At 44.5% G+C, this 23,862-nt stretch overlaps 1 protein-coding gene across 4 annotated transcripts in view; it reads left to right on the plus strand.

Annotated features, from left to right (window-relative positions):
* Positions 1-20,550, plus strand: part of DLC1 (DLC1 Rho GTPase activating protein) — a 568,091-nt gene extending 547,541 nt beyond the window's left edge. For 2 of the 4 annotated variants that reach the window (XM_044225531.1, XM_044225533.1), the window contains 11 exons: positions 2,673-2,736; positions 4,810-6,230; positions 6,672-6,848; positions 9,949-10,108; positions 10,230-10,428; positions 12,162-12,375; positions 13,863-13,977; positions 14,797-15,015; positions 15,860-16,077; positions 17,043-17,216; positions 17,944-20,550. In XM_044225531.1, the coding sequence (XP_044081466.1) occupies positions 2,673-2,736; positions 4,810-6,230; positions 6,672-6,848; positions 9,949-10,108; positions 10,230-10,428; positions 12,162-12,375; positions 13,863-13,977; positions 14,797-15,015; positions 15,860-16,077; positions 17,043-17,216; positions 17,944-18,064 (3,082 nt within the window). In that variant the 3' untranslated portion in view covers positions 18,065-20,550. Of the gene's footprint in view, positions 1-2,672; positions 2,737-4,809; positions 6,231-6,671; positions 6,849-9,936; positions 10,109-10,229; positions 10,429-12,161; positions 12,376-13,862; positions 13,978-14,796; positions 15,016-15,859; positions 16,078-17,042; positions 17,217-17,943 lie in introns of all 4 variants that reach the window. The other 2 variants (XM_044225530.1, XM_044225532.1) reach the window with 1 other exon arrangement.
* Positions 20,551-23,862: the final 3,312 nt, after the last annotated feature.

The following is a 23,862-nucleotide window of genomic DNA, read 5'->3' on the forward strand; positions in this document are numbered from 1 at the left end:
CCTATCAACACACCAAAGAATTACGTAACTAAGGCGATAATCATACAGTGATAAGTTCATATCCCAGCTATGGTCTTCAGTCTGCACTTTGTTGTAAAACAGCCCTTGAATGCCTAACCAATGTCAAACAGCCAGCCACATAGTGGATTTCAACTTTGTTACTATTTCTGTTCTGTTAAAAGGAAGTAAATTTTTAAAGCAATTGCGCTAATTCCAAGAAAGTATCTTTTAAGAATTAGAACAATTCTTGTCAGGTCTTACTTGGAAAATTGTTCCTTTCTCTTTTCTTGCACGTCTCCTGTACTTGTCCCTGTTTTCATTTTGCATACGAGGCCCAAATACCCGCCCGCTTTGCTTTTATCAGAGTGCCTGCAGCTTCCTGCAGCGAAACTCAGGAGCCTTTGATGGCCCACCTTGTATCCCTCCCCCTTCAGAGCAGGGTACAAGTTGCCTAGCAGATAAGACTGACACATTCCTCTGGACCTGGGCCCCCGTGAGGGCCCAGGGGGGTTGGAAGCACCACGCCTTCTGGACAGATGGTGCATCATCCTAGTTGCCACTCATTTGGGGAATCATACTTAGGGTATAAGCCGCTCTGTGTATTAACATCAAATAGAGATTGACTTTGGAAAAAAATGCAGGCTGTACGGTTTTTGAATGTCAGAGCTGCCATGTTTTACTCTTGTGGCCTTGGACAAGATTCATGACATCTCCAAACCCCCATGTCCTCACTTAGAAAAGGAAGGAAAACAGTAGTATTTGTGCCATAGGGTTGTGAGGACCAAGATGAAATAACACAGCACCTGAGCCGGAGCGAGCCCTCTTTCGTCAAGCTCTGTTTCGTTTCAGTGTGGTCCCTCTCCCAGTAGCTAAGGTCTCACCAGTGGGCATTCTTTGGAGGTCCTGGGAACAAATGAATCTTACAGAAGCCCCGAGAAATAACTTCTAGGCTTCAAAATCAAAGTGCCATTAGTTTGGTGCTACCAACATAAAGATAATGTTGTCCGTCATAGAACTGGCCTCCAGAGTCGTCTTTGTTTGACTCAAATCTAGAATTTGTGAAGTGAGCCCCTCCCCCGCTGCCAGAGGCTTCCATGCCTAGTAAACCTGGTTATAAACACCACTCAACCATTAAAACCCAAATGAAGGCAAGTAGGTATTCGATTACAGGTTTGATTAATGAAACCCAGACCTAAGACTAACTGTAACCATTCCGGATTCTTTAAATCTTGAAAACATTTGAGTACTCAAACACTGTGGGTCTAAGTCATTTAAGTAATGCATGCCCCTTTAGGGAGGGACCTTATATCCACTCATTTCAAAGTTAGGGCTTTTTCTTAAGTTATTTGTTTTCTTTCCCTCCCCATCAACAGAGAGAATTTTTCTGAACACAGGCAACAGAGGCGTTCTGAGCTATCTTTGTTTATTCTGTAAACAGGCTACCTCGGAATCGATGAAATCAAAGGCAGTCTTATCAGCAGGCAAAAATACTTTCTGTCCTTGCATCAAGTTGTTAGACAAGTTGCAAGAACAGAATCCCAAAGATAAAACCTAGAAGCAGTCTCCTGGTCAGTTTGAATTTGTGTGAATTAAATTCTCTTATCCTGTGTAAAAGGTAGAATTGCAGTTATGGGAAAACTGGAGAGCTGAGCGTGGAAGACAGCAGATAATGCTGAAGGTTTATTTGAGGAAGACTGAGTCCTGGGCATCTGGAAGCTGTTAGGCCTGTCATTCACACTTCTACAATACCATGTATTGCTGTGTATGGAAAGGCCTTCTCTTTTCAGCTATTTCATTATTTCCTGATGAGGACTTTTGTTTTGGGGTTTGTTTTCTGTTGTTGTTTCTTTTCTTTTCTTTTCTTTTCTTTTTTAGTATTTCATTTTCAACAAATGAAATTATTTCCCTTATTATAAACTGACACTACTCCTTGGCAGGGGTAAAAAAAAGTATTCAAAGTAAAAATATCACTCTTGTTCCAAAAAAGAATCTGATTCAAGTGCTGATTCATGAACTCTTTTGTAATCCTTGAAGCTGCCGTATACAAATTTTTTCAGTAACCATTTACACTATTGCTGTGACTGTCCCAAACATGATCCTGTCCCATACAGGAAGTTATAAAAAGAATTGGGATATCAGAACTCACTAAGTTTTTGAACAGAGTGTCTAAGATTGTTATATATAAAACTTGGCTTATTTTTCTATTTGAATTTTGCTTTGAGGTAGAATATACCATTTATTTTTATTTACCAAAAACGCTGTTTGGTTCCTTGTTGCTGTTCCCGTTCCTATGAAAAGAGACATCACTGGCTCTTACTTCTTGGCACTGTGTGGCTCTATCTAACGGTTCAACCGAGGGACTCTTGGAGGAATAAATTTCCTGTTGAGACTTGTTGGTTCTGTGAAGCATAAGAAGCCCCTGATAGTACCATAGCAAGATGGCCTTTTCCTATAAAACACTAGTACTCAATCTAAATGAAGAAGTTTAGGAAACATCAAGGTATTTTTAAACTATTCACCTTGTAAAGAAGTTTCTAACACTATTTTGAATTATAGAATAATTTTTTATGGAATAAAGAAATTTATTAAACATGTCACCTGTCTGGAAAAAAATATTTATCTACCCCTCCTTGGCTTCCTATCTTCGCTAACATTCTTTCTTTGCCCTGTAGGCGTCTAAATACTTTAAACAAATGTGCAGTGATGAAGCTGGAAATTAGTCCACATCGGAAGAGAGTGAGTATATAAAATGTATAATAGGATGGGAGGAAAGTGGCAGACCAAAAATTGGATTGTGTTTTGTAGGAGGTTTTGTCTCTCAAACTCTTAATTACTTCCTTATTCCAAAAATCTACTTTTTAATGTACATAATCCAGTCAGGTTTACCCAAGATCCAGTAGCCTTATGTAACTGAAACCAGTCCTTGCAGCTAGCCAGTAAATTGAGGTTTCCCCACTGTTTTGTTTTGTTTTTAATGAGATAAAATTGACACATGATACTACTAGCTTCGGGTGTACAACATAGTGATTCAGTATTTATATATATTACAATGTGATCTAGTTACCATCCATCACCGCACAGTTATAACATTTTATTGTTGTCGTGAGACTTTTTAAGGTCTCTCTTAGCAAATTTCAAATATACAGTATAGTATTATCAACTATAGTCACCATGCTGTACATCACATCCCCAAAACTTATTTATTTTGTAACTGAAGGTTTGTACCTTTTGACCCCTGCCTCTGGCAACCACTAATCTGTTCTCTGTGTCTATGAGGGTTTTTTTTTTTTTTCCAACTGTTTTTGACAGGAACAAATCATCTGTTATTTTGTGTTGTTCATTCAGTGCCTACTACAGATTAAAGGAAGGAGGCTTAGGAAATCCCAGTGAATCCTCCATTGTGCCCTTCAGGACTTAAAGCTAAAGTTCTTTGGAAAAACTCTTTCTTCCCACATGTAACAGTAACTGTGTTTCGGGGCTGCAGGGATGGAAGAGGAGGCTGGCTTGTGGGGTACTGAAGGATAATGGGAGCCTGGAGGGTGGGAAAGAGTTGGGGGAGACGGAGGGGAAGGGCAGGAGATCCCACACATTCTAGGCAAATGGTGGTGCATAACTTTGTGTATGAAATGTGAGGTCCTTTTATGAGCTCTTAAGAGAAGAGGTGGGTGTAGTCCTGGGAGTGAGTGTCACAAATTAGAGTAAACAGGCATCAGGTTGGTCAAAGAACTTAAGTCTCTGACTGTTCAGAGTACAAGTTTTAATTATCCTAGAGTCCCTCACTTGCAACAAGCTGCCTTCTTGGGGGAGTTCAACCTTTTAAACAAATGAACTGGAACCTTAGCACCCACTGAGCTGTGAAGAGGAGTCTGTCAGTCAGCGTGGGATGCTCTCTACTCATTGTCCTTTGAAACGTGGGTCATGTGACATTCTCCACACCGGTGGGAAAGACCTGCACCCTTCTGAATGGTGCCTTTTGATACCCCGCCTAGAGGGCTCAAATGCAATAGTCTGTCACGCAACATAACCCAGAGTCCCACCCATAAATCAGGCAGAGTCAGCAACGATGTTACTTCATGTTTTCGAATGTTCCATGCTGTCAGGACTGGGTATTTGTGAAGCCTTGTTAAATTGCCTGGAGCATGTCTGAGGTTGAAACTTCACAGGACACGTGTGGCGTTAGCTCCCCACCCCGTGTCTGGTCAGGGAGGGAACAAAAAAGACCAGGTAAGAAGCTGAAAAGTGTCAGACTGAAAAATTGTGGGGGCTTATCCCCTTGCTTGGTGTCTTCACTGGTCTGTTAGGAGATGTTGTACACTCTTAGGGTGGCTACAGATTCTGGTTATCATTCTTCTTAAGGGTTTGAAACCTATCTTTTTTTTTAATTGCAAAAGAGACTATAAACACATGCTATCAACAGACCACAGAATTGGAGGCAGACCAGAGGGAGTCCTACCCATTGCTGACTCCAGTTCCAAATATTTTGCATGCCTGGAATTTTCACAGATCTCAAGAGGTTTCCTCTGTGAGCCATTAAAGAACAGCCTATAGATCTAGCAGTTTCTACAAAATAACTCTTACTTAGCCTGAAACACCCGGGCAGGCTTTTTCCTGAGGTACATCTTTGTAATATAAAAAAATAATAAAATCATCATCCAATCAAATAATAACATAATAAAATAAAGATACAAAGGGGGAATTGACACCAATGGCATATTATGAGCCGCGTCCTGGGCCTCTGGCCCGGGCATGCATCCTGCTCCCTGCTGTCCGCCGGTCCCAGTGATGAATGCCTCCATTCTGTCCTTGCAGAGCGAGGACTCGGACGAGGACGAGCCTTGTGCAATAAGCGGCAAATGGACTTTCCAGAGGGACAGCAAGAGGTGGTCCCGGCTGGAAGAGTTTGATGTCTTTTCTTCAAAGCAGGACCCAGCCCCCAGGGCCCCCGATGACACCCCCCTGAAGAGCGCGGCGAGCCATGAAAGCATGCTGACGGACCTCAGCGAGCGCCAGGAGGTGGCTTCGGTCCTCAGCCTCAGCAGCACGGGCAGCCTCCCCGTGCATGCGCCGCGCGCTGGGGACACAGAGACACCCCGCACGAACTCCGTCATCAGCGTCTGTTCCTCCAGCCACTTGGTGGGCCACGATGACTCCTTCTGCAGCCTGCCCTCTCCCAAGGAACTGTCCAGCTTCAGCTTTGGCATGAAGGGCCACGAAAAGAATGCCAAGTCCAAGACGCGCAGCCTGCTGAAACGCATGGAGAGCCTGAAGCTCAAGGGCTCGCACCACGGCAAGCCCAAGGCGCCTTCCAAGCTGGGGCTGATCATCAGCGGGCCCATTCTGCAGGAGGGCATGGACGAGGAGAAGCTGAAGCAGCTCAACTGCGTGGAGATCTCCGCGCTCAATGGCAACCACATCAACGTGCCCGCGGTGCGCAAGCGGAGCGTCTCCAACTCCACGCAGACGAGCAGCAGCAGCAGCCAGTCGGAGACCAGCAGCGCTGTGAGCACGCCCAGCCCGGTCACCAGGACCCGGAGCCTCAGCGCCTGCAGCAAGCGGGTGGGCATGTACTTAGAGGGCTTTGATCCGTTCAATCAGTCCACCTTCAACAATGTTATGGAACAGAACTTTAGGAACCGCGAGAGCTACCCGGAGGACACAGTGTTCTACATCCCGGAAGATCATAAGCCTGGCACTTTCCCCAAAGCCCTCTCCAATGGCAGTTTCTCTGCCTTGGGGAATAACAGCTCCGTGAACTGGAGGACCGGAAGCTTCCACGGCCCCGGCCACATCAGCCTGAGGCGGGAAAACAGCGACAGCCCCAAGGAGCTCAAGAGACGCAATTCCTCCAGCTCCGTGAGCAGCCGCCTGAGCATCTATGACAACGTGCCAGGCTCCATCCTCTATTCCAGTTCAGGGGACCTGGCCGACCTGGAGAATGAGGACATCTTCCCCGAGCTGGATGACATCCTCTACCACGTGAAGGGCATGCAGAGGATAGTCAATCAGTGGTCGGAGAAGTTTTCAGATGAGGGAGACTCGGACTCAGCTCTGGACTCAGTCTCTCCGTGCCCCTCCTCACCTAAGCAGATACACCTGGATGTGGACCACGACCGAGCCACACCCAGTGACCTGGACAGTACGGGCAACTCACTGAATGAACCCGAAGAGCCCTCGGACATCCCGGAAAGGAGGGATTCTGGGGTGGGGGCCTCCCTGACCAGGTCCAATAGGTGAGACCCTTGCTTCCCTCTGGAGATTGGGGGAGGGGGGGCAGGGAGGGACTGCTTCCACCCTTGTGTGGGGGAAATGGGGTCAGGTGTGGCATTTGTAGCCCTGCTGGTTCCCAAGAAAAGTGACAGACCAGGAGATCTAAACATCCAAAAAGCATAGAGACTGTTTAGCGGGTACAGTGTTTCAGTTGGGAAAGAGGATGTAAGCCCTGGGGGTGACTGCTGGTGATCCTTGTGCAACAGTGTGAAGGTGTTCAAGGCCTCTGAGCTGCACACTTCACGGTGGTGTATTTTACCCCAGTGGGGGAAGGGAAAGAATGGGATGGAAGTTGAGTCCTCTCTGTTCCTAAGACGAGACACCAGCGAGCAGCCACTGCGGGTTTTGCATCTACCTGTTGAAGAGCCCTTGTTCTCACTCCCTCCCCGACTCTCCTCCCGCAGGCACAGGCTCAGGTGGCACAGCTTCCAGAGCTCCCATCGGCCGAGCTTAAACTCCGTGTCTCTGCAGATTAACTGCCAGTCGGTGGCCCAGATGAACCTGCTGCAGAAATACTCACTCCTAAAGTTAACCGCCCTGCTGGAGAAATACACACCTTCTAATAAGCATGGCTTTAGCTGGTAAGGGTTAATTAACTGTGCTCAGTCAACTAACTGGAGGGGTTTGGGGTCAGTTCCTTGAAGCTGTCCCAACTCCGATTTATGTAACAGTTCTATCCTTTATGGATACCTTTAGACGATCACCCAAATTGAATGTCTGCATTCTTGAGGCCCTATTTGATACTGCTCAAGTCAGTTGCACTTTAGGGAATAAGCAGTGGAATTGCTTGAGTGAGTTTCAGCTCTCATGATTGACAAATCGCTGGTTGTTGGGGTGACTCTCTCACACTGTGGAGCTGCCTTCTTCCCAGGGTTTGGCAGAACCCGCCAGGGCACCTGGGTGGCTCAGTAGGGTAAGCATCTGACTCTTTTTTTTTTTTTTAAGATTTTATTTATTTGACAGATCGAGATCACAAGTAGGCAGAGGTAGGCAGAGAGAGAGAAAGGGAAGCCGACCCCCCACCGAGCAGAGAGCCCGATGCGGGGATCCATCCCAGGATCCTGGGATCATGACCTGAGCCTGAGCCAAAGGCAGAGGCTTTAACCCACTGAGTCACTCAGGCACTCCAGCATCTGACTCTTGATTTCAGCTCAGGTCATGATCTCAGGATCGTGAGATTCAGCCCCTCGTTGGGTTCTGTGATCAACAGGGAGTCTGCTTGAGGATTCTCTCTCTCTCTCTCTCTCTCTCTCTCCATCTCTCCCTCTGCCCCTCCCCCCTCTCTAAAATAAATAAATCTTAAGAAAAAAAAGAAATAACCCACCACAGTTACTTAAATATATGTACAGTATCAGATCATATTTCTGCAAAGAAAGAAAGAAAAATTTTGTTCATATTATGGGATATTGAGACCAACTTTGAAACATTCGACATTTACAGCATCTGGCCTTATAACCCTCTTCGTGTATGTTTTTAGAAATCATTTTTGATATAAATATTTGAAGCATCACTCAAAAAAATCTGCCTGTGCTAAAAAATTCAGGTTATGTTTTTTTCTAATAGAATCTTAAACAGTGAAGAATAAACACAAGGGATCCACTGCTCTGAGATAGTGTAGACTAAAGTATATGTGAAGGTGAAATTCATCAGATGAACATCAGATGTTCATCATACTTTCAAGAATATGGCCCTTGGGAGCACCTGGTGGCTCAGTGGGTTAAAGCCTCTGCTTCAGCGCAGGTCCTGGAATCCCAGGGTGCTGGGAGCAAGCCCCACATTGGGCTCTCTGCTCGACGGGGAGCCTGCTTCCTCCTCTCTCTCTCTCTCTCTCTCTCTGCCTACTTGGGATCTCTGTCAAATAAATAAATACAATCTTTAAAAAAAAAAAAAAAAGAATTCGGCCCTTGGCGTATACAGCACAGCTGGAGACCACTAGGCCACGCGGGACATGCATGAGACCTGATACGTGCGTAACTTAAGTTCTCTGCTCTCGGTGCGAAGCAGACCCCTCCCCCTAGATTGACATCCAAGTGCATCTTCGTGTCTGCAAGGTATCCTTCAGCCTTTTCACTCTTCTGAGTGTTTATCGTCCCAGTTGCACAATCTGCTTTTTATAAAAACAGAAACAGCCCACTTCTCTTAGTAGTGGCCAGAGGTACCCGGGAGAGTCAGCAGTGTTCTCTCTCTCCTCAGGACTTGTAGTGAGTTTAACTTCAGCATCAAAGCACCTCCCGTTCAAAGGCTGTTATTATGTGAGCCTCGCTAAATACAGAAGTTGTTTGTTCTGAATGACAGAAATAAGTATTGACCGGTTTATCCCCACATGCTTCGGATTCTCGGTGGAGATCGTAATGTGTTCTTTGCACATTCCGCCGCCAGGCTTTTCTCCCCCGACAAAGCGAGTATTATACACACTTAGAGCTGCGATACCATATACTTAACTGTATGGAAATGCAAATTTGGCTCTGCGCTTTAGTCTTACCTTTCGTAGGGCTCTAAACGGTAATGTGTCGTGGCTGTTGGGGAAGCCCTCAGCAGGCAAAGCAGCCTGTCTTCTGCAGTGTTCCTCTGTGCTCAAAGCCCGGTTTTCCCTGCTGGCTGTTTAAAAATACATATTTTACATTCTCGTTTCTGAGTTGCCCACCCCCTTCCCACCAAACCCTCAAGAATCTGAAAGTCCGTATACTTCTCGAGTTCTGCTCAGTTTTTCCAGTGAGTCAAAACCAAATGTAAAAGCCTTGCATTGTGGGATCCGTGGAAGAGGGAGAAATTCTATGCAGTTCTTTTCCTGTTCGGCCTTGCCCTTTCTTGTCCCATTTAGAGAGGTCACTTGTAGAGCTGAAATTTCTGCTTGACAGCATTAAATGCATGACATCGGTTTCCTGCTGTTCCATTTACTGCTGGGGCTGGACCTGGTTTTAGGACTCCGGGGAGCCTGGCGGAGGCTCACAAAACCTTCATTGTTCTTTTCCATCTTCTTTAGAAACCTAAAGATGTTATACTCTCCGGGGTCATCAGCAGGAGGATTTATTTTGACTTCGGGTCATTAGCTTGGCCCCCACTGTTGAGCTGTGGAGTTGGTTTTCATTATGTTGGACCAACACCACGCATCTGCTATTTCCTTATCCAGCATTACATGATCCATTTTATACCTTAAATGCTTTGAAACTCATCAAAAACTTAGAAATGATTCTTATTCATTTATAGGACAGACAGGAGCATGTTTTTCAAGTTGTCAAGAAGTGCCTTGTTAGGGTCCTGAATGTTTTCTGTTTCTGGTCCTTCCTGTGCTGCCATTTTGTGAGGAAGCCCATCGGCTCCCTTAAGAATATAGATCTGGTTCTCAGAGGTTATAGTGGAAAGAGAATCCCCAACAGAGAAAATGTTCCTGGGTCTCATAGCCCCCAACGCTCAGAAGATCCAGAATAGCCCTGTCCCACGGAGCTGTCTGGGATGGTGGAAATGTTCTATATTGACTCCCCTGGTGACTAGATGGCCACAGATGGCTCGTGAGCGCTTGAACTGTGACCAGTACAACTGAGGAACTAAATTTGTAATTGTATTTAAATAGCCACCTTATTAGCACAGATCTAAAACCCAGAGGGTTTCCCTGCAAAGATGGATAAGGGTATACAGACAAATAAACATCTCTCCCCACCCCCACTACTGGTCTTTAAATAGGGCAGTGCCCAAGTTCATGAAGAGGATCAAGGTTCCCGACTACAAGGACCGGAACGTGTTCGGGGTCCCTCTGACGGTCAATGTGCAGCGCACGGGACAGCCCCTGCCCCAGAGCATCCAGCAGGCCATGCGCTACCTCCGCAACCACTGCTTGGAGCAGGTGAGGACCGCTGTGCGCAGGGCCTGTGGGACCGGTGAGCCTTGGACTCCGGCTTCCTTTCTGTAATCCTGCTGTGGAAATCCTGCTTCTATCCTGTCATGTCATGTTTTTCTTCCTACAGGTTGGGCTCTTCAGAAAATCCGGTGTCAAATCCCGGATTCAAGCTCTGCGTCAGATGAATGAAAGTGCCATAGACTGTGTCAGCTACGAGGGCCAGTCCGCTTATGATGTGGCAGACATGCTGAAGCAGTATTTTCGAGACCTTCCTGAGCCGCTAATGACGAACAAACTCTCAGAAACCTTTCTGCAGATCTATCAGTGTAAGTGTTCTTTGATCTCCATGTTGTCAGCCTTGGGGAAAAGAGGGACCAGCTGAAACCTGTGGCTTCCTTTCATGCCGTTCTTTGGAACCTGCACGATGACCTCTTCGAAATTTGTGTCACCGGTTTCTTCCTTTTCTCCTTGTTTGTGGAACAGGTTTCTGTATACCTGTTGAATAATACAAAAACAAATTTCCCTTATCATTCTCTAATTACTGGTGCAATTACACATTCTTACATTCTTTTTTGGGGGGGATTGGGGCAGAGGGAGAGAGAAAGAAACTTCAGGAGGCTCCATGCCAAGTGCAGAGTCCAATGTCAGGCTCGATCTCATGACCCTGAGATCATGACTTGAGCCAAAATCAAGAGTCACACTCTTAACCCACTGAGCCTCCCAGGTGCTCCCCACATTCTTACATTCTGATCCAGGAGCTCACATTTTCATTTGCTTCTAGAACAGTGTCATCGAAGATGCTTAGAAGAGCAGGTACCAAGATATTTCTGTTGATTCGCGTCTCTGTAGCCGGGCCTGTTGTGTTTAAAACTTCACAGGTGTCTGTGTGTTTTATCTTGCTGTAAAATGAATAAATAATCTTTTTCTGTTATTCATCTCCACTTCTGCCAGAAATACTTGGGAAAACAATACCCATGCCCTTCTCACTTTTAAGTAAAGCTTAAAGCAAACAGTTGTCTAAATTAATGATCAAGATCAGGATTACAACATTTACAGCCCCGTGTTTTTCTTGGCTCAGTGTGGTGTTAGAGCGATGTAATATAAAAGCAGCTTCTCTCTTCGTGCTCAAACTGTCTTTAAGCCAGCACATTGGACTTTATTTTATGAGAAATGGAGCTGATCTGGATTATTTCATTATTTATTTCATCCTTTCAGATTTTATGAAAACACAGGTCACATTTTCCCCACCAAGGTATTTGTTATGTATTGTAACCATGGAGCTGTTTTAATCAGTATGTGCTATGGAGCTGGACTTGAGTGACTTGATTTTTCCACCACATGCCTCTTAAAAGACAGATTTGCCTAGTAAAGGAGACCTGAAGGTTGGGTCCAGCTTTTTCTATGTGTATGTTATTTTACTGGCTTGTTTCTCAAGCATATATTTTTATACTCCTTTCTCAGTACGCTTTCCAAAACTTAAAGAAATTACTAGAAAAATAGCTGTTATTTCAGCTAAGTGTTTTAGCAACTTCCTTTCCACATTTTACGAATGAGCAGATCAGTTAAAATTCTGGAAAGTCCCCAGAGATACTAAGCATTTTGTGTCAAGGCTGAGAGAAAGTTTTTATTCCTTTGTACATATCTTAGATACGATTTTTCACTGAGACTAAAGCAAAGTATAAATGTGTGTAATGTTTTCAGTAATCGAGAATGGTAAACTAGGGATTTCTTTAAAAAAATACTTAGAAAAGGAGAACTAATTTCTGTAAACCCAAAGAACGTCATATCTGGAGTTGAACTCCGAGGTGGATTTAGGGGAGGATATTGGCATTGTAGGTGTTGAAAAATTTTCAACTCCTCCACAGACAGGAAATACTTGAGGCTAGTGACGCTGGTGGCGGTCCCTAATTTCTTCCATATTAACCTCAAGTACACTTTCTGCAAGTGCTTATTCAGTACTGGGCACAAGGTCTTTGGGGCCGATGTTTGCTTTGGGACGTTTCCTCACAACGTGCGTGAACAGGCGCTGAGCTGACCGGGAAATGCTGGTGTTGTGCAGGTGTGCCCAAGGACCAGCGCCTCCAGGCCATCAAGGCCGCCATTATGCTCCTGCCTGATGAGAACCGGGAGGTCCTACAGACCCTTCTTTATTTCTTGAGCGATGTCACAGCAGCTGTAAAAGAAAACCAGATGACTCCCACCAACCTGGCTGTGTGCCTAGCGCCCTCCCTTTTCCACCTCAACACTCTGAAGAGAGAGAATTCTTCTCCAAGGTACGGGTCCAACAAGATGTGCACACAGTACGGCGCTCTGTTCTTCAGACCGGGGCGGTCTACCTTTCCTTCTCGGTTGTCCCTCTGGGTTTGCTGGATTCACACCTGAGGCAAGCAAATAGGAGTTTGCCTCCTTCCTTCACAGCCCTCCTTTCTTGTCAGTCCTGGGGGTGTGAATTTCTAGACAATTTCATGGCAACCAGGTTTTGAGAATTAGATTTGGGTATGTGCTTTGCCCTGACCCTCCATGGCAACCTCTGTGACCTTGCCGTCACACTCTCTGCCAGCCAAAAATCACGTGGATTTCTTGATCTCAAAACTGGATGGAAATAAAGGTGCTTGCGGCTGTGGCTTCCGCGGGCTAGAGAAAGCCAAGCCCCCAGCCTGTGTTGGAAGTTCTAAGGCAGTTAGCTGGGTCTCAAAGAACTAAGGATAACAGTGAGCCTCAAAGCCAGGACATGGCCTAAGCCCATTGTGTGCAAAGCTTCTCTTTGGATGTATATAAGCTGGGAGTGGCTGAAGAAGTCAGAGGATCTGGAAAATATCAAAGGCTGTTATTTGCTCAGCACTTACTCTGACCCAACCACCGGACTACACCCTTGACGTTCATTCTCTCCTTTAATCCTTGTCACAATTCGAGGAGGTGAAGATCCTGGCAGGGAAATGAGACTGTGGGGAGGGTTAGTTTAATAAGTAACCTGCCCACATCTGATGGGGAAATGGCCCAGCCCATTAGAACTGTTTATTGCTGTGAAGGCCTCACGTAAGGGCCTCACAGCGGGTAGGTCAGAAAGGAGGCCCTCACTGGACTGTACCCTGTACCTCCAAACCATCCTGCTTATCCTTTCCTCAGCTCCAAAGGTACTGGGCGGTTGCTCTTTCACTACAGGCCTAAGGCCTGGTTGTGCTAGGTGAAGTTAGCTTTGCTTCTGAAAGCCATACAGTACTTAAAATATCTTTTTATCTCATTCTCTCGTGAACTGAGCTATTCCATCTTCAATAGCATAGGGAACTAGAGATGAGCAGAAGAGAGAGATCAGATAAGATTAAGACAAAACCTCTAGGAAACAATAGATGGTCCCCTCACCTTCAGGAGGGGCTTTTATTTAAACCGTAAAGAATAGTGACACTATTTACTACCACATACGCCTTCTCTCCATGCACCCCTTGAAGCTGCCTTTCTTTGTCCTACCAACATACCCAGACCTTCCAAGCCACCCTATTTAAATAGGAACGTGTTTAATTTGATGGCTTACAAAAGCCTAGAACTCCCTGAAAACCATCCCTTTCATGTTTTTTTTGTGCTTTACTGATAAAACTGAGGAATTTTCGTGATCAAAGTAAAGCTCTCCCGAACCTCTTAGTAACACGTAGGCTCCAGCAAGATGGTTTTTTTTTTCCCTGTCCTTTGGGTTTCCTAGAATAACATATTAATTAAAAACACGTAAATATTTGAATCTTCACCCTCCCTTGTGTCTTCTGCTTAGGGTAATGCAGAGAAAACAAAGTTTGGGCAAACCAGATCAGAAAGATTTGAATGAAAACCTCGCTGCCACTCAGGGTCTGGCCCATATGATTGCTGAGTGCAAGAAGCTTTTCCAGGTAAGGAGCTGGGGAGCTTTGTTATTCGTTGAGGGTAACATAAATCATTAGGACAAAATCTGGGGCACCCAGCTTGTTCACATCTTACCAAAAGATTTTTCTACAACTGGAGATGACATACATAGCTTAAGAATGTCTTTTTTTTTTTTTTTTTTCCTTTTCTAAGAACATCTTTTCTCTTTAGTAATGTATAAGCTCTTTATTTTATTTTTTTTTTTTTAAAGATTTTTATTTATTTATTTGACAGACAGATCACAAGTAGGCAGAGAGGTAGGCAGAGAGAGAGGAGGAAGCAGGGTCCCCACTGAGCAGAGAGCCTGATGCGGGGCTCGATCCCAGGACCCTGGGATCATGACCTGAGCCGAAGGCAGAGGCTTTAACCCACTGAGCCACCCAGGTGCCCCTGTATAAGCTCTTTAGAGTTAATGTGTTGAATGAAAGTTGCCTATCTCCATACCCCTGACTTAGAAAGCAAAAGCAACCAGTGATCTGAAATAAATTCTGTATCTGAAAAGCCGCCTCCTCCACGTAAAAACCACCTGGTACTCATCATTTACCCTCCTACTGTGACTTTCCAAAGCAGAAGAACACCTTACATGAGAATAGGCTTTTTAGATACCTCTATGAAGGTGATGTGGCCTCACGATACGCAGGGAGATGGGCAGGCCCAGCCCTCACCATGTGGGTAACAGAGCAGTTGGAGGGCCCGCGCTGCCCTAGAACCTGGTGTGTTGCCCTCGCACCACCCCTTCCACTGATGGTCATCAGGAACGAGTACAGGCACACTCAGCTCCTTTTGGTCTCTCACGTCCCCCACAGGTTCCTGAGGAAATGAGTCGATGTCGGAATTCCTACACAGAGCAGGAGCTGAAGCCCCTCACTCTGGAAGCGCTGGGACGCCTGCATCACGATGCACCGGCTGACTACCAGCACTTCCTCCAGGACTGTGTGGACAGCCTATTTAAAGAGGTCAAGGAGAAGTTTAAAGGCTGGGTCAGCTACTCCACATCTGAGCAGGCCGAGCTGTCCTATAAGAAGGTAAGTCTTAGCCCTGTTGTCCGCTTGTTGTGTTCCATCGGTCAGGGTTCAGGTTCCACAGGTGAGACCCTGTGGCCACCTCAGCTCTCCGTGGAGATCTGTCACTCACTCCCGTCCTTGTAGACCTGGCTAGCCAGGTGATTAGGTTCCCCAGCTGAGAGTAGAAGCCAGGTCAGCAAGGAGTCATAGTTATCTGTTACCAAGTTATCAAGGAATCATAGTTATCTCCAACACTTGTTGGAGGAACCAGACCATTCTCTGAAATCCTTTGGTTCCACAGAATCACAGTACAGTTCCCTGGGCTCAAGGTCTTGGGCGTTAGGGCATTCTATGACATGCTTCGGTTTTTCCGTGATTTGATCAGAATCCCCTTGCACACTCCTCTTTTCTCAGCCACTCTTCTCTTGGCCCTTTAATGAGTGCGGATTACTTGAGGGAGAAATTAACTTGGTAGGACTAAAAGCCCCTTGAGGGCAGGGACATCTTGTATGGCTTAGCACGAGGCCCATGATAGTATTTCTTGATCCTGTCTCTACCACCTTGAAAAGAGAGAAAAAGTGGAGAGCATCCAGATGGCCATGCAGGTGTTAGCATGCAGATAAATGATCTTAGTTTTATTGCATTGACCCTAATATGAATCCCAGGAAGAGAGATGTTAATAATTTTGACTGGAAAATTGGTCAAAGGCCAGGTTTTCTGGCCTGCTCCTGAATATACCTAGGGACACCAGCATGTAGGTAATAATTAGTCTGCAAACAGGTGACTGTAAATACAGCTGGCAGTATGCCTTCAAAGTGTAGGTGTGTATGAGTTGTCTTAGTACTGAAAAAAAAATCCTCTTCAGGTGAGCGAAGGACCTCCTCTGAGGCTTTGGCGGTCCACCATTGAAGTCCCTGCCATGCCTGAGGAAATCTTAAAGCGCCTACTCAAAGAGCAACACCTCTGGGACGTAGACCTGTTGGATTCCAAAGTGATTGAAATCTTGGACAGCCAAACTGAAATTTACCAGTATGTCCAAAACAGTATGGCGCCCCATCCTGCCCGGGACTACGTTGTTCTGAGGTAAGAGCTTCCAGATGGATCACTGTAGCAGGGATGCACCTGGTGTCACTGAATGTGAGGAGATGGTAAAATTATGTGAAGTAGAAGGTATGCTTCTGTTGAACCCTTCCAGGACAGAAAATGTATCTATATGTCTGCCAACCACATGTTCATCCCTGAAAATAGTTAGAATGCTTTTGGAATTGAACTCAGAAACAGAGGCACATTCGGGGCACCTGGGTGGCTCAGTTGGTTAAGCATCCAAATTCTTGATTTTGGCTCAGGTCATGATCTCCAGATTGTGGGATCGAGCCCCACATCGGCCTCTGTGCTTAACACAGAGTCTGCTTGTCCTTTTCCCTCTGCTTTTCTCCACACACAGGCTCTCAATCTCTCTCAAATAAATAAATAAATAAAATCTTTTAAAAGTTTAAAAATACAATAAATAGAGGCACAGTCAATTGGCTATGTTCATTGGTAGCAGATTCTTGCCCCTTTTAGGACAGATTTTCTCGCTAGAAACAGCTAGTGAATGCATAAGCCAGGAAATAACATTGAAGTCCCAAGGGAGCTGTGGTTAAAGCCGAACTGTATATAATCTGTAAACTCTCTGGAGACAGTATCGAATGAGGAATTCCCAAAATCCTTTAGGAAATGGCACATCATTAGTCCAGAGCTTTCCAACAGAGCACTGCTCATTTGGATGTCCACGTGCTAGTACATTCGTGAAACGTAAAAATGGTTTTCAGTCCCATATCATCTTGGTTCTCCTTGGTGTGTGAATATAAACACGCTGTAGCGGCTCCGTATGGAGTTGCTCCTTTGAGAGCCCTTGGACAAGTTCAGAGGAAGCCACCTCTCTGGGACTGGGTCACACAGCACAGGAACTGATCCTGCCTCTCAGCTGTCTCTTCTGACACAAGGGCCCATTTTCAGCTTGGCTTCTAGGAGAGTCCATCTTTTTCCCTCTGGTTTTATCTCTACAGAACATGGAGGACCAATTTACCGAAGGGGGCATGTGCCCTTTTACTCACGTCCGTGGATCACGACCGGGCCCCTGTGGCAGGGGTGCGAGTCAATGTGCTTCTCTCCAGGTATCTGATCGAACCCTGCGGGTCAGGGAAATCCAAACTCACCTACATGTGCAGAGCTGATTTAAGGTAGGTCCTGGTTCTCATTTTTGTGATATGGTGAAGGTCAGAAGGAGGATGAGACTTTTTGTCTGGTACAGAGAATGGCTTACGTGAACACATCATTGTATCTTATCTACTCCCTAAAGAGCAGTTTTCATAAAGTAACCCCGTCCTGTTTCGTGGTCTCTGTGAAACTGCTTCCTAATTTCGATCCCTTAGAGAAAGTGGTAGTACACTTCTGCCGTACATTTAAAACCGTAGGAACTGAGAGCTTGAGCGAGCAAGCAAGTGATTCTCATTTTATATTCAAAGGTATTTAAAATCTGAATATATATGAATAAACCTATGTTTCAGTAATTAATCGAATGAATGCTCATCCCAGAAAACTCAATGAAATTCAGCAGTACAGCCAAAACATGAACCTCTCAAAATTTTACAAAGTGGTTAAATTCTTACTTACAGTCTTTACATCTCGGTACATTTTCACCTATCTGTGAGATCAGTTTTTGTTCTGTATGCTTGAGCTTTCCTTGAACAATGTCACTCAGCATCTGTACTCAGTAAGTTGTTCCTTGAGGAACTTCTGGTTCCAAAAGGGCAGTGGCCGTGCCAGGAGGTTACCCGGGCCTACCAGGAGTAATCTTTGTTTACGTGGCTTCTGGATCAAGACTTGGAAGTGTACTCAGAGCTCCGTCCGGCTTCTCTCAATGCTTGCCAGTGCGGAGAATCCATCTGCCTTTCCTTTCCATTGCAGGGGCCACATGCCAGAGTGGTACACAAAATCTTTTGGACATTTGTGTGCAGCTGAAGTCGTGAAGATCCGAGACTCTTTCAGCAATCAGAACACTGAAACCAAAGACACCAAATCTAGGTGATTATGGAAGCCGAGTGGCTGTGTCCACTGTCCGGACGTTAGTTTCTGGACGCCCTTTGCCAGTCCTTGGAAGACTGGGTTCTGAGTCTAGTCCTGAAAAACTAAGAAGAAACTAAGATGGCATGTGGGGATCAATTGTAGCGATTTAAGACGTTTTTAAAGCTGCTTCCTATTTGTTGAAGGTCTAGATTATAGACCTTGACTGGAATATATAAGACTGCAAAAGAAAAAAAAAAAAGTATTCTTATTCAAATTGCTTCTGAGAAGCAAAACTATAAAGACGTTACAGAAAATAATGAAGATACTTCATTCTCTTGCGATACTGGTGTCTGTGTCCCTATGTCATTGTATTTGCAGCGTGTTGGGGGACTGGTGTATCCACTGGAGTAGATGGTCCTCTTCGAGCTGTTTCTCACTGAGATGAGCAAAGAAAGGTTTGCACAGAGGAGTGTGTGTATGTGTGTTTGTTGCTGGTTGAATGGCAGAGACGTAAACGTTGGATGCGGTGTCTGGTACACTGGGAGCCTCAGAGAAGGATTTTGATGCATCAGGTTTAGTTTAACCTGGAATTTCTGACTGCCCGTGGACCCATCCAGAAAGGGGACCCAACACCCTTGTTCACTTACTTTTTTTTCTCCAAGTTCTTAAGCACATTCCTTTTTTTTTTTTTTTTTTTTAAAACCAACCTCTTCCCCTTATAAATAATTGTAGTCAATTGATTCCTGTGTCCCTTCTCAAACACGGTTGTCTTTAGACCTGATTGCAAATAGTGATAGAGTTTTTAACCAGTATAAATTAGTTCAGGGAAGAAACTACCCCCCTTTCCCCCTACCACACTTACTAGCTCCAAAGCACAGTTTCATTTGGGGTTTTTAATGTTTGTTTTATAAGTCAAGATAAAACGACTCAACACTCTTAACATCTACTCCCGAATCAAGCCTCAGAACATTTTACCTGTTGGAATGCTTTGCATTTTCATGTTTATAACCAAAACTCTTGAGGACACACCAAAAACATAGGAAATTATATGTATCCCAAGGAAATCCCTGTAAATTTAGCCCGCGGCATTAAAATTTAACAACAGGTGCTGGTTGTTGTTATTCACGGCATTTCTGAAAGCTACACATGCTTAGTTGTTGGATTTGTCCTTTTCAGCAAATAGTTTTTCTGGTTTGGCAACTTTTTTTTTTTTTTTTTTTTTTTTGCTTTATTTCCCCTACATTTCTTTTTCTTTTCCTTTGTAACGATGCCCTTGGACTATATTTTAGTGGTAAAGGAAAATAGTTACCATCGGGAAAAAACCCAAAAAGCACCAGCACAGTTTCTCGGAAGGGTAGGTGGTCTTTGTCTAGGTTGCACTGTAACCATACAGACCGACTCATGGGACAGTATTAGTGAATTTTGTATGGATCAGAAGTGCATAACGTATGAGTGAGAGTTGTAAGAAGGATTTTTATTTTGTTATAATCTAGTTACCATTGTCAGTGTTATTTCAAAGGTTCTTTGAAGAATTTGTGGGGGAAGGGAAGATTAGAGTTTTAAAATTTGAGTATTTTGGATATCAGTGTTCCTCATGAAGATATACTTGTATATTCAATTTTAATAGCTTTCAGATTTGTAAGATTGTATGTTGTATATACCATTCTATTAAGATAAACATGTATACATGTCCACTGTGCTTTCAAACATAGATAAAGCATGTTAAAAATTATTATTTAAAATATACTTGTATTTATACCTCAGATATTCTTTTGGGTTTTGTACCTCAAGGCTTTTGTTTTTTTCCTAATGTAAATACACTTTACGTGAATACAATCTAAGTGAAAAAAAAAAAGAGGTTTATAACTTGCTCTATATCTGTACAGAATATAATCCGTAAGTGCACTATTAAATGTTTAAAGTAAGGGAAAGGTCTGGCCTGCTTTCCTGTGTATTGCATCTCACGCCTACTCTTAAAACCACAGATTGCAACGCATATCATTCTAGCAGCAACTAAAATGAAAATCAGATTTGCTGAAGGAAAAATCGGACTGCAAATCATTCCAAGGCCAAACTGCCACTGAGCCACTCACTAACAAACAGGAAACCCTGGTGAAGGTTCAGGAAGCGTGGAGATTCTCTCCTAACAAAGGTCACTAGGAAACGATGCTGAGAAAGTTACAAGAATAAGGAACCAGCGAGAGAAAGATGCTCAGAAGCAAAGCCAAGGTCACCGTTTAAGTCCACAAAAGGTCTCTTTCCCACTGTTCAGCTTTCCTGTGGAAAGGATTCCTTACAGTTTGACAACAGAAGAACTCCAAGGATGTGAATGTTCCAGGAACTCTGTAAGTCACCTCGAGTGCTACAACTTACTAATTGTGACTAATCACCTAGATTGTAAGCTCTTTGAGGGCAGGGCTCTTCTACACATCTTTATAATCCCCTACAGCGGCTTTCAGTGTTTTGTACTTGTAGGCACCTAATAAATTTATTATTTGCTAAATGGAACTCATTGAGTCATCTTCTGTTATTTGAGAATGGGGAGAACCTGAGATGCCGTCAGTCAGAGCCCTCACTTGGGCGCATCACTGCGCATTTTTGCGATTGCAGAGAGGGGACGCGGTTAAACCCAAGGAAATCTGAGAGTTGAAGCTGGAGAAGACGCGTGGATGCTGTATGGAGAGGCTGTCCGCGCCGATTCTAAATGAGTTCTTTGTGATGGAGTTTTAATCCTAATACTGTTTCTCGGAAACTGATACCATTTCAGAAGAGGTTTTATTCTGACACTCAGTCTGGGCATAGTTAGAGGGGGAAAAACGAAACCGCAATAATTGTTAAAAGACACACAGAGGCCAACGGGTTTTTTTTGTTGTTGTTGTTGTTGTTGTTGTTTTGTCTTCTCTACTTCCAGACCTGGTTTCCTCAGAGCTAAATAAGGCGCGGGGCGGGGCGGGGGGGTGGTGCGGCTAGTTGGCTCAGTGGGTTAAAGCCTCTGCCTTCAGCTCAGGTCATGATCTCAGGGTCCTGGGATTGAACCCCACATAGGCTCTCTGCTCAGTGGGGAGCCTGCTTCCTCCTCTCTCTCTGCCTGCCTCTCTGCATACTTGTGATCTCTGATAAATGAATAAAATCTTAAAATAATAATAATAATAATAAGGCACAGGGCCCTTAGGTGACTTGGTTGAGAGTCCGCCTTCGGCTCAGGTCATTATCCTGGGGGTCCTGGGGCTCGAGCCCCACGTCCAACACTGCTCAGCAAGAAGCTGGTTTCCCTCTACCTGCCACTCTCCCTGCTTGTGTGCTCTCCATCAAACAAATTAGTAAAATCTTGAAAAGAAAAAAAAAATTCCAAACCTATGTCTGAAGCCAGAAATACCTACAACCTTAGTTGTCAGCCAGGCTGTGGAAGGTTACCCGGAGGGAGGAGATGGCCTTACTGACACCACTGTGCTTTCAATTGGCTTTGTCAGGCTAACCCATTTACTTCATCTACTCCTTCAGTCAAGTTACTCGACGCCTACTGTTTACCTCACACTGTGCTCAGCACTGAAGACAGGCAGTGAGCAAAATGCCTTCACCCTCCCGAAACAGAACTAAATGCTCACGAACACTAAGGAAAATGATCCGCTGTGTACTGGCTCTGAGGACAGGCTCCTGTGGGGTGGGGTGGGGGTGTTACAATCAGAATGGAACAAAACTCAAGGCAGTTATTAACCTGAAAACATCTTGCTCACCAAAGTATAGATAGAATAATTGGAAACAACGAGCAAAATCAGATGGTTCTTTAAGAGATTTATCTTTTTCAGAGCTGTTGAAGACTAGTGAGATTTTTTGAAAAGTAAAATCTAAAGAAAAATTAAGATGATCCTAACCCGTGCTTTCTAACATCACTAGTTAGGGGTGTGTGTGTGTGTGTGTGTGTGTGTGTGTGTACAGGGAGAGACCAAGGCTATAGATAGGTGTAGAATTTTACAACATCATCCATGGGACCTTATTTTTGTCCACTTTTCACACTTAATTTAAGCTTCACATGTACCCCATGAAGCATAAGTATTATTCTAAAATAAGGATACACCTTAGAGAGGTAGTGACAATTAAGATACCCAGAACCAGGGAAAGGAGTCAAGACTCCAACCGACATCCACTGCCTCAACCATCTTTCATTTGCTGACCTTTCCCTAATCAGGAGGTAAATTTCTCATCGTAGCAACCAATCTGCATGGCCCTAGCATCAGAATTGAGAAGAACTCTAGGAAAATGAAGGTTCATAGCAAAATAATCACATTAATCCAGGTCTCAAATAATCCCTACAACTGAGATGCTGAAGGTGACATGAAGTAGGAAAAAACGTATGAGGCAGTTTGGCTTCAAGTTAATGCTTGAAAGAATTTATAGTTCTGTTTGCAAGTTGAATAACTCATTTGAAACTTACAAAGACTCCACTTGGGCTTCCCTGTGAAACAGGACAGGTTCTCCCTCGTCTGCAAGCTGAGAACAATTAGATCCCTGCTCTGATGGCAACATGCCTAACCCCTCTGGTCTCCCATTGCTTCAGCAGTACAAGGGGAACATCTACCTACAGGCTTCTGAACGTGCAGCTCAGGACCAGAACCCCGATCCTGTGACTTTCTGCAGTATGTCATTGTGCCCTTCCCAACACACAATCTTACCATAAAGTACAACTGAGATCTTCGTGAAGGTGCTTTGAAAAGTAAGGGTTTGTGAAAGGGAAAGGAGCTTTCGTGAAAGCAAAGTGGGATTGGACCCAAATGCTTTACCTCACCTGCCTGTTGAAGCATACATTAATGATTATAAAGCAGAAATCCTCAACAATGAGATCATGGCATGCATGTCATCTTGGTGTTCCATCAGGATGAAATTTGCCTAAGGAATTTAAATTCCATTTGCCCAAGGAATGCAAATTACAAAAGACCTCAAAGAGCCTGTGGCAGGGGGAGCTCATGTAGGTCTGTGCAGTTGCAATGAATTTGGGCCCATTCTCCAGGGGATCATCAGTCCTTTGCAGGCAGGGAGTTTGCTAAATCATGTTGGCAGCTGTAGCCCAAAGTAATTACCCTTGCTGTGTATACACAGTTCCCATTAGAGCAGTGGTTTGCCTGTCTGGGCCCAAGGCTGTGTTGACACCTATAGTATAAACAGCTCTTTGCAGAGATTTTTTCATTTCATTGGACTTAAAAAAATTAGTTCAGGTCTAGAAACATTGCTCCTCTTAGGGGATTTTCATCTCTTTCTCTCTCTTTCCTAGTAAGATACAAAGCATTTTGGAAAGCAAAAGGCCTTCCTCTCTTTAGGACTCGGAGAATGGCTCTCCTCAACCATGGTGAGTGATTTGATCCTGTAAAAATAATCTAATTCCCAAGGAAACTGTTTCAGAAAGCTTTGTAGGTTACAGGTAACTTTCAAGTCCAAGTGTGTCTAGCTCAAGTCTGAATGGCCTTTTTGACCTACCTAGTACTAAGCTTATAATGCGCTGGGTACTGGGATATGTGCATTACACACAGTTAATGTCACATTTAAATCTCACAGCAGTCCTTTGAAGGAAACCTTTTAGACTCATTTTATGCACGAAGAAGCTCAAAGAAGTGGGGAGGCTTAAAGAAACAAAGTAGCGATGTAATATTTGCAAAGGAATTCAAGAAATTCGACGGCAGACGGCAGCCCGTACAACAGAGCATTCTGCCGGGATGGAAATTTTCCCTCTCTGGGCTAACCGGTCCTGTGTGGTTGTTGAGCACTGCAAATGTGGGTCATGTGACCCAGGAGCTGAATGCTTAGTTTCATTTAAACTTCGTATCAGTT

This window comes from Neovison vison, chromosome 11 (assembly GCF_020171115.1).
Source record: "Neovison vison isolate M4711 chromosome 11, ASM_NN_V1, whole genome shotgun sequence".
NCBI classification, from domain to species: Eukaryota; Metazoa; Chordata; class Mammalia; order Carnivora; family Mustelidae; genus Neogale; species Neogale vison.